Here is a 10,040-nt window from a genome sequence, read left to right as displayed (position 1 = left end):
AACTCACGACTCCACCACAAACCACCGCTTCCTCCACGAAAATCCAAACGAGCGGCGAAACTTAGATTTCACCGATTAAAACTCGCGTAAGCAGCGAAAAACCTCACCTCACCGAACAAGAACTCAAGCGAACGGTGGAAAACGCGAAACTTCCGAACAAAACCTGGATGAACGCCGGAAAATGGTTGCACCAGCACACAACCACACAGAAACTTCCAAGAACACACGTTGTGGATGGGAACAGGTTTTACACGGCCCCACAGTGGGCGCCTGATGATCCTGCCTGTTGACCAGAACGCTGGAGCCTTGCCTCGTCAAACCTGGATCGACTTCTGCGTCGTGTTAGCCTCCGTCCTTCACCGCGATCCACCTCAAGAACCTGCAAAAGACAGAACGGCGCCGCTGCGGCCGATCACGCTCCGACGCCCAAGTCAGTACTTAACCACCAATTACTAAGAGAAAACTCAAGAACTCTAAGGAACCGTGCGCAAATTCTCTCTCAGCGTACTCAAGACTCGCAAGTGTAAAGAAACAATCTAAACGTGCGTACCTCAGAAGTTCGTTAGAAACTCTTATATACCTGCGTACTTTCTCTCTCCAGACAGTTACACTTCTGGACACGTGGCTCGCATCCAGCTGTACACGTGTCACCATCTGGAGCATCCTTGACTTGGGCGCCACTTCTTACTCTTCAGGTTTTTGGCTAAGTTACTTATGCATGATACAACTCAGTGCATAGCTGCCTTGGAGCGTGATCTCTTCTGGGTGGCGAGTTCGGGTGCCTTCGTACACACCTTCCCTGTGGTCTCGCCGGCCGCCTTCATGATCTGCCCTACCTGCTTCACCGTGTATGTTCAAGTAAGCTGTCTCCCGACCTCATCTTCTGGCCAGCTGGGAAATGACTATCTGCCTTCATCTTCGGCGATGTCCTTGTTTCGGCGATCTCTAATCACTTGGTCGCCTGGGTTCACATCTGGCGACTTCATCTTCAACCCGGTGACCGCCGGTTTAGGTATGTTGGAGATCGGAGCACGCCAACTTAATAACTGGCGACTACACGAGCCCCCCGACTTCCTCCCCTTCTGCCAGTCAGGTGTCCCGTTCAACACGCCTATATAATAGCTCGACGCCACGTCATCACTTCCGACTACCAGGACGGTACAGATATAATTAAATATTATTATTTTGTAATAAATTTAGTCCGTATATAATTTTTTCTATATAAATATAATCTTATATGTTTAATATAAAAAATAATTTATCCTATTTCTCTTTTTTATAATAAAACTAAAAAATATTGCTAATGATACACAATCTCTACTCATCTTTCAATAACCATAAACGGGGGAATAAATTATTAATTACATCGTGGGTTATAAGAGAAGCATGTTTTCACCTATAAAAAAAGAAGTAAATATAATTGCTGACTTTACAAACAAACTAGTAACTTACTGTGATATTTGTCAACAAAATAAAAGTGGAAGTGTTATCTAAAGGGTTCAATAGGAGTAGATTCTTCAAGAAAAGCTGCTGCTTCAAAGCATTCGACAGCTTCCATTGCCGATGTCCCCAAATCAGCTCTGTAGAACAGTCCAAGATTGTACCAAGCTGATGGGTTTGTTCTGTCAAGGCGCAATGCATCAGTGAGAAGGCTTCTAACTATCGAAGATGATTGACCACCAAGTTGCCTGAGTACACAGGCTGTGGATATCAAACTTGGCACATAGTTGGGCTCAATATCTAATGCTTTCCTAAATGATTTCAGAGCCTCTTGATGAAGACCTCTGGCTTCAAAAAGTAAACCTGCAAAAACCTAAGTTATGAATTTCGCTCCATAAAAGACGTAAGTAACTCCTTAACAAAACGACATTGAATAACTTGAAGGGAAGTTTGAAATGTAAAACACGTTCAGCTTCAAATAAATTAAGATTCCTATTTTTGTGGGGAATTATATTGTTTCTAAAATGTAACATAGAACCTATGAAAGGTAGGGAGAATTTTTTTGAAAACAAGCGATGTACCCTTTGTGTGCCATCTAGAAGCAGAATAGGGATTAATATTCTCAGATTTTGCTAGACAAACTTCAGCATCCCGCCACTGCGATAAGGTCGCGTACACATTGGCTAAATCGTGCCATATTTCCATTTCCAGTCTTTTGTCACGGTTTCCCTTGATCTGTATCAGAAAAGTAAAGTTATTCTACATACATTAAAAAGGTAGAATTTAAATGAAGTTTCTAATATTCTCTTCCCGTTGATAATGAGTTATTAAAAAAAAATTAAAGTGATATGTTATGTGTGTATATATATATATATATATATATATCGTTGACGCATATATTTACAACCTTACTTGCCGTGCCTAAACTTTTATTTTGGACCTGAAGAACAGCAAGAAGAAAAGTATATGTTTCCACTGCATTATTTAATTTTCCCTGTGCAATCCGTAGTTTAGCTTTAGTTCTCAACAATTCTCCTTGATCCCATTTCCCACTTTGATCTAGAGCAGCATCTATAACAAGCTCTGCATCTTCAAATTTTCGTTGAGCAGATAAAATCCGCGCTAGTAGAATATATCCTCTAACACTAGATCCACCCTCAAGCTTAATCAGTTTCTTTGCATGATCAATAGCAATGCTTAACTTCCTCTGTTCAGCATACTCTAGACAAAGATGAAGGACAATGTAAGGATCACTTTCCCTCATCGTTCTCTCGGAATCTTTTAGAGCACTGAGAGCTTCAGACTGCAAAACAACCTTCTCCGATTCAGAAGCAGCTGACTTGGATTTTGATGACAGTAGAACACCTAGCAAGCAATTTGCAATAGCTACCATCTGCATGCACTTTCCATTCAACTGAGAAATGGCTTTGACAGAATATTTGATTCCTTCTTCAGTGTAAATATTCTTTTCTGCACAAATTTTTGAAACTAGAAGTAACTCCTTTATGCAGTCTGAGTTCTCTCTATGGTTCAAAGAGTTCCTTAGAAGATCCAAAGAAGTCGTATGTTCACCTTCTCCACTGTAACAAAGAGCTAGAGTATAGTATCTTTCTTTTCTGTCCATGTTTTCAGGAAGCAATTCCTCAACCTGCTGAGCTAGAGTCATGAATTCCCCTGAAACACTTAAAGCAAAAGAAAGGTGATCAATTAATGAAGGGTCCCATACAATGTATCCAAGAATAGATTTTCTCAGCAAAATCAGAAGCAGAAGAACAGCCTCTTCTAGGTTGCTTCTTGGCACAAAAGAACCATCCAACTGAGAGCGGAGAGCAGGAGGGCTAGCTTCACAACCACTATACAGAAGAAAAAAAGCAAATTCCTTTTGTATTCTTGCCGTGGCTTTAGTGCCAAGATTCCAATGATAAAGCAGGGCCCTCCTAAACGATGAGATGACATCTTGAGGAGAGCCTGTAAGCTTCCACAACTCTGGAAGCAGTTCTACAGCATTTGCCACTGTCTCTTGCAGTTTACAGTCTGAAACGAAGTTTTCAGGCCAGCCTTCTGGTAAAGCTGATTCAACAGTGTCTAAAACTATCTTGCATGACTGAGCAGCATCTGCAAATAAATAAATTAATCTCATAAGCAAAACAATAGACTTTAAACTAATTGATTTTGATATATTTATTGTTGAAGGATTTCAGTGTTTCCACCGAAACCAGACACAAAGTGCAAGATCATTAAGTTGGAATTCATGGATATAGTTAAATGAGAACTAAAAAGATGAAAGAAACACCTTGAAACCTTCCTAGAGCCTGCAGCGATTTGGCCTTGAGAAAGACAGCTTCAAGAATTAAACTAACAGCATGCATTGACATAGGAGGGTGAGTATCACTTTGCGAACGGCGTCTATTAGGTTCACAACTTCTAGATATAGAAACTTTGATCTTGGGAACGACAGTAGCAATATCTATTCCTTCAAACACATGAAGTGCAGCTTCGACATTGCCTTTCTGATACTCAAGTCTTCCAAGCAAAGCTCTAGCTTCCTATTGTGAAACAAGTCATTTACTTTCATAATCATCTTATAATGAAGATGCTTCTCAAGTATCAATAAAATCAAGGCCGTTACATCACGTATTACAGCCTAAAACGGAAGCATAAAGAAAAGCCTAAAATATGATAGAAAAGCAGATTGAAAACAATTGTTGTAACCTCTAAGTCTAATTACAGATACAACTGAGAATGATGTCCCATCATGTGCAGAGTCTGCATTGCCCAAAGTTTCAATTTCTGCATGCCTAACACAAGTCTGATGGTGGGAAAAGATTTTCATTTTTAGAAGAAATGTATAAGAATACGAGGCTAACATAATCTCTTCAGAACTCCCTCGCTCTAATATTATTTGATACCAACTCTCACACCCAAAAAGTTTCCTCAATTTCTGTTATTGGTCTTGCGCTAGAAACTTAGAGAAAGTTCAATTTTTGTTTAGAAAGAATATGTATGTTTTGGCAAAAAAATCAATGTCCGAGTATTCTTCGGCTGATATATTGAAACCTATAACTAACATTTTTCTCAATAAATGCAGAATACCATTTACTCATCACTTAAAACATCATATACATCACAACTCTGTTCGGAGAAGCCACTCAGTCTTTCCTTTAAACAGTGTATAAACCAGAGAACTCAATTCAAACTTGTAAGATAAGTGTCTTCCCCTAAAATAGTAAAAATTGAAATAATTAAATTAAAAACTTGATCGTTTCCCGCATTATGTCTCTGTTTTCCGATTTCAATATCATACGACAAAAATACATGAAGAAACTCTTTTTGATAGAAATAGAAGAGGAAAGTGCGTGTCCAAGATGAATTGTTGCTGAGGCAATCATTGTTGGTATTTTTTTGAGCTCTGCTGTTTCATGTAAAAAGTTACACAAGTAACCGGATAACATGGATTGGGATGTTAACTTGAAGAATCTAAAGGTTATGCAACATGGGAATAAGAGGCAAGAAAAAACATAATCCTACCTCGTAGTTTAAATAACCACTTTCACGAAGAGAAGACTCTGCTTCTTCAATGTTGGTGTTGTCAACCTTTGTGTCGTTTTCACCAGGTCGAGATGAATACCCACCACTTGCTGAATAATCTCTTGTTGCTAGGGATTCCGATGAGTAACCTAATTCATCTACCTTCAACTGTTCCCCAGAGCACATACACTTTATCATTTTTCTCAATCTTAGGCTAATCTGCTTTTTACTTATTAAACTCTTAGCTCTCATACTGAAACATTCCACTCGGTTTCCTGAAACATCATCATAAAAAATCAGAAGAAGAAGAAGAAGACGAAGCACTTCAAATTACATTCTTGAGATGCATTACATAAGCTTTACTCCAGTACTTGGCATATATTATATGCAAACAAAAAACTCGGTATTCCGAAGTCCTACTATGTCAGCTTTTTAACATCAAATTTTGTGCATTTGCTTGCTTTGAAGTACATAATAAAGCAATTCCAGGTTTAAAAGTATGGTCTTTCAGAACTGGGTACCAAACATCTGACATAACACAACCAAGTCAACCAAAGTATTTGATCAAAATTCAACATTTACATACCCAACTTGCTGATCAACAAAACCAAGAAGCAAAGGACTTATTTTTAAAAAATAATGAATAAACAAAAGAAGAAATGACCAAACTACCTAGGACCATATTATAGTGAATGCAATGGCGAAGTGAAGTGTTGTAAAAGGAAAGAGGGTGATTTGATTTGTTTACCTAAAGTTGAATGTAGGGAAAGAGCTTATCGGAATCATAGAGAGAAGAAGAAATGATAGGAAAAGAACGTAAAAGAAGTAGAAAGAGGAAGGAAAAAGTGTTTTTTCCATCATAGAAAAAGTATAGACTTAACCCACAAGACAAAAGAAAATGAGTGTGAAAGTCCATGTCCTGTTAAATTAACCCAATAAGAAAGTGCCCCATGAAATGATTTTGTCTTGAGAAGCAAGAATCCAAAGCTGCAGATGCTTTAAACAACCTTTTTGTCTGTTTTGGTAATTTTCAATGTTGCCGGATGAGTTGAGTTCACTGTTTCTTCTGATCCAACTTCAAATGTTAGTAGCTTGTAAGTCATGAGGGTGCATTAAATTATGCATATCTAACTTCTGAACCCTCAGGCCTGAACTTTGAATCTTCTACCCCAAGGAAAAAGGCACCACTTGTTCACTAACTCTTCTCGTTTCATTTTTTAATTAATATTCTTTCTGCGCGTCGCACTCTTGACAATCAGACTCCTTATATCACAAACTAACATGACCTATTCTCCATTCTATGTAAATGTGACAGTTAACAGGTTAACAATTTAATATCTATTAATGTTTATTTTAGTCTATATAAAAATTTAGTATATTAGTTCATACAATTTGTTCACACTTTTAACACAATGAGATTCTTCATCATTGGTTTATTGCAGAATTTCAATCTATTATTACCTATTTTTCGCCTTCTTATCTGTCTTTTCTCAAGGGGCAGGTTGTACATAGTATTTAAGATGTGAAATTATATTTTCTAGTATAATATTTGAGAAATCAAATGTCTCCAATCAAATTCAGGAATTCCTTATATTCATATTTTCCTAATTTATCATGTATTGAGAGGATGAATTATAAATTTTTTAATGATATATTGTTAACATCAATTTTTCAAGTAAAACTGAGATACAGCAACTAGTTTAAAGATGCAGCTTTTGTGGAAATTCATACATATATATTATTGAAAAAGAATTAACATTTTATGTTTTACATTAAAAAGTTAAAAGTTTATTTCTATATTCAATCCACGTCATAATATTGTTAGAATTGTCAGATGCATTTAAATTGAAGGTGATTGTTGTCCTAGTACAATAAATATTTTTTATTGTTATGTAAAAACAATTAGATTTTAAAATTAAATGATGATCAATATGAATTCTGTAGGTTGGTGTGAGAGTTAAAGTCAGTCTGTGCCTTATATTAAATTACAGTGATTTTGAGGGGAGAAAAAGAGTAGGTGAGAAGAGAATGAAACTGGAAGAAGAAAAATCATGGAGCTCACGAAAAAAAATAATTCTCCTGACATCAACTTGTGTTTATGTGCATGTACTATTGAAAGATAAGCGAAAATAGCTTTCGTTTGTTTTTTGTAGATTTGTAAAGATAGAAAAAGAAAGAAAATGAGTGTTGGAAAATCATTGTTAAATTCAGTTTAAAGAAGAGAAAACTCAGCTACATCGTTGTCCTCCATTTTGACTAAGTGTACAAAGAATCTTCAATGAGAAAAGTTTCTTTGACACCGTGAATAGTACATCTCACACGGTTTATAATAATATAATAATATTTTAAATTAAAAAATAAATAAAATATTAATTTATTAAAGTATATGTTTATTAAAGTGTATGTTTTTACTCCTCTGGGTGTTATCAACACACTCAATTCCTTTTTCTCAATTTTGTGCTTCTTCCTTTGAGATAATTGGTGTTGTATTTTGGTTCATTTTTGTTTTGTCATTAGCTTAGAGACTTTCACTTACTCTCCCTCTTCATTGCTCCAAGAATATGCTCTCTTTTTTCTATATAAAGTGAATATCTTATCAAATTATATTTATATTGAGTAAAATTCCAAGACGGAATTGATTATGTTATATAAAGTAAAAATAATAAATAATATTTATAATCGGTTGTAACTATATTATATTATATAATAAATAAAAATCTTAAATGAATAATAATAATAGTAGTAATTATGTTTAATTATATTTTAGGAAGGGTCAAAAGTTAATCCCGAGATTTAAAAAAACAATCAATATAGTTTCAATTTTTTTTAAACAATTCGATGTGTTTGTCTATGTTAAAACACATATACCTTAGTAATTATGTTATTACACATTGAATTGAATTGTAGATGTTATTACCAGATTAAATAATTTAAACAAAAGTTAGAATCATCACATGAATTGTTTTTAAAATTTTATAATAATATTTTTTTCTTTAAAAAAAATTGAGACTACATTGAAATTTTTAAAAAGTTTAGATTAAATTAAATTTTTTAAATATGGAGAGTCAAATCGATTTTTTGACTCTTAATATAAGAAATAAAAAAAATAATTGAGTCTAAAAATAATTTTGTCTATACTATTATATGAAAAAATATATCATTTAGTAACTTCTTTTTAATTCATAAATTAATTAGACAATTTAATATTTTTAACAAAAAAAAATAATTTATTTATTTAATAAAATAAGTAATTAATTTTTTTATTTATTTTGAAATAACTAAATATGTTCTCTTTTTTAAAAATAGATGTTATATAATTTTTGATCCTGCCTGTTGACCGGAACGCTGGAAACTGCCTCGTCAAAGGATCGACGTGCGCACCGCTCAAAACCTCCGTTCCTCTTCGAGATCCACCTCAAGAACCTGCAAAGAAACAAAGCGGCGCCGCTGCGGCCGATCGCACTCCAACGCCCAAGTCAGTGACCGAATCACCAAATACTAAGAGAACAAGAACCGTGCAAATCCTCTCTCACAGTAAGCTCTATAACCCGCAAGCGTAAAGAGTATAATCTGAACGTGCGTACCTCAGAAAGTTCGTTGAGAACTCTTATATACCTGGTTACTTTCTCTCTCCTGGCAGTTACAGACTTGGACACGTGGCTCGCATCCAACTGTACACGTGCCATCATCTGGAGCCTCCTTGACTTGGGCGCTGCTCCTGACTCTCTCTTTGGCTAACACTAGTGTAGATAAGTTAAACAAATGCGGCTATTTTAAATTTACAAATGCGGTCATAGAACCGCATTTGATCAACACGCATTTGTAAATCTGGAATTTACAAATGCGGTCCTATGACCGCATTCATAAATCACATTTACAAATGCGGTCATTTTAGGTAACCGCATTTGTATATTATTCTGAATTAGGGAGTGGGTTTGGGGTTTAGGATTTATGAATGCGGTCTTGGTAAAAACCGCATTCATAAATCACTATTTACAAATGCGGTCATTTACTAAGACCGCATTTGTAAATGCGAATTCACTATTTACAAATGCGGTCTTGGTAAATGACCGCATTTGTAAATAGTGCTTTTTTTTTTTTGGTACATCCTGTTTTGTGCAGAAACCATATATTTAAATAACCTGCACAATGATTAAACCCAGCCAGACAAATACAAAAATGTAGTAACCAATTGAAATCATCAAAATGTACATTTACAAGTGATCAAATTACATATAATAAAACCACTAATATTGTTTACTTATGCTAGAGTTATAAAAATTAATGAAGTATGTGGACCAAGAATCTCTAACATATGAAATGCCTTCCTCACTCATTGGTGTTTCTTCTGTGAATAACTGCATTGCAAAGTTGACATAAATTAGTTTCTAGATATATATATGTTCAAGAATTATAAAAATGATTTAACATATACCTCCTTCCAACCAGTTTTAACACCTAGTCTTATAATGGTAATCATCCATTGCATAATGTAATAGCCACACTCATAGCTTCCTGGTTGTTTATTACACTATATAATTCAATAAAAAGTAATATGTTAGTATATTGATAAACAATGATAATAGAGAAAGAAAAAAATTACAAACCTTTACTCTTATGTAGTTCAAATTATTTGAACTGGATCGACCTTTTAGGATGTTATATCCACGCCATGAACTGGTTAATACAAAAAACCTCGTTAGTAGATGGTTAATTAGTAACATATACAAAGTTAAGTTTATACTATACTTACGTATCAATGATATCCTTAAATTTTGTGGGCATCTTCTTGTGTAGGGAACAGAACCACACAGTAGTCTTATCAACCATTGATAAGACAAGTAACTGCCAATGATGCCTATATGATCATTGAAAAGAGTTAGTAAATATTTAAAACATGAAATAATAATAATTGATGACATATAATTAAACTTACTCATTAATGTAAGGGCATAAATAAATTTGTTTTCCCTCTTTTTCCAGGATGTTAGTGATGTATGCTTGAGTCTCAGTTGAGTTTGGTCCAACGGGATTAGTATATGCAGGATCTACGAATCCATACATATTTTCCT

At 34.9% G+C, this 10,040-nt stretch overlaps 1 protein-coding gene across 9 annotated transcripts; it reads right to left on the bottom strand.

Annotated features, from left to right (window-relative positions):
- Positions 1–1,297: 1,297 nt before the first annotated feature.
- Positions 1,298–6,272, bottom strand: LOC137827045 (protein NPGR2-like). Of its 9 annotated transcripts, none has more exons than XM_068633286.1 (6): positions 5,976–6,272; positions 4,969–5,243; positions 3,734–3,986; positions 2,348–3,555; positions 2,022–2,175; positions 1,298–1,803 (listed from the first exon to the last, which is right to left on the bottom strand). In XM_068633286.1, exons 2-6 carry the CDS (start codon positions 5,218–5,220, stop codon positions 1,487–1,489), a joined length of 2,184 nt encoding a protein of 727 aa, XP_068489387.1. In that variant the 5' UTR covers positions 5,221–5,243; positions 5,976–6,272; the 3' UTR covers positions 1,298–1,486. The 9 variants fall into 9 exon arrangements, with proteins under 9 accessions (XP_068489387.1, XP_068489380.1, XP_068489400.1 ...); XM_068633279.1 differs by having other exon boundaries at positions 5,717–6,036; XM_068633299.1 differs by having other exon boundaries at positions 2,357–3,555; positions 5,717–6,018.
- Positions 6,273–10,040: the final 3,768 nt, after the last annotated feature.

This window comes from Phaseolus vulgaris, chromosome 11, assembly GCF_000499845.2.
Source record: "Phaseolus vulgaris cultivar G19833 chromosome 11, P. vulgaris v2.0, whole genome shotgun sequence".
NCBI lineage: Eukaryota > Viridiplantae > Streptophyta > Magnoliopsida > Fabales > Fabaceae > Phaseolus > Phaseolus vulgaris.
This window is presented reverse-complemented; position numbering and strand designations above follow the sequence as displayed.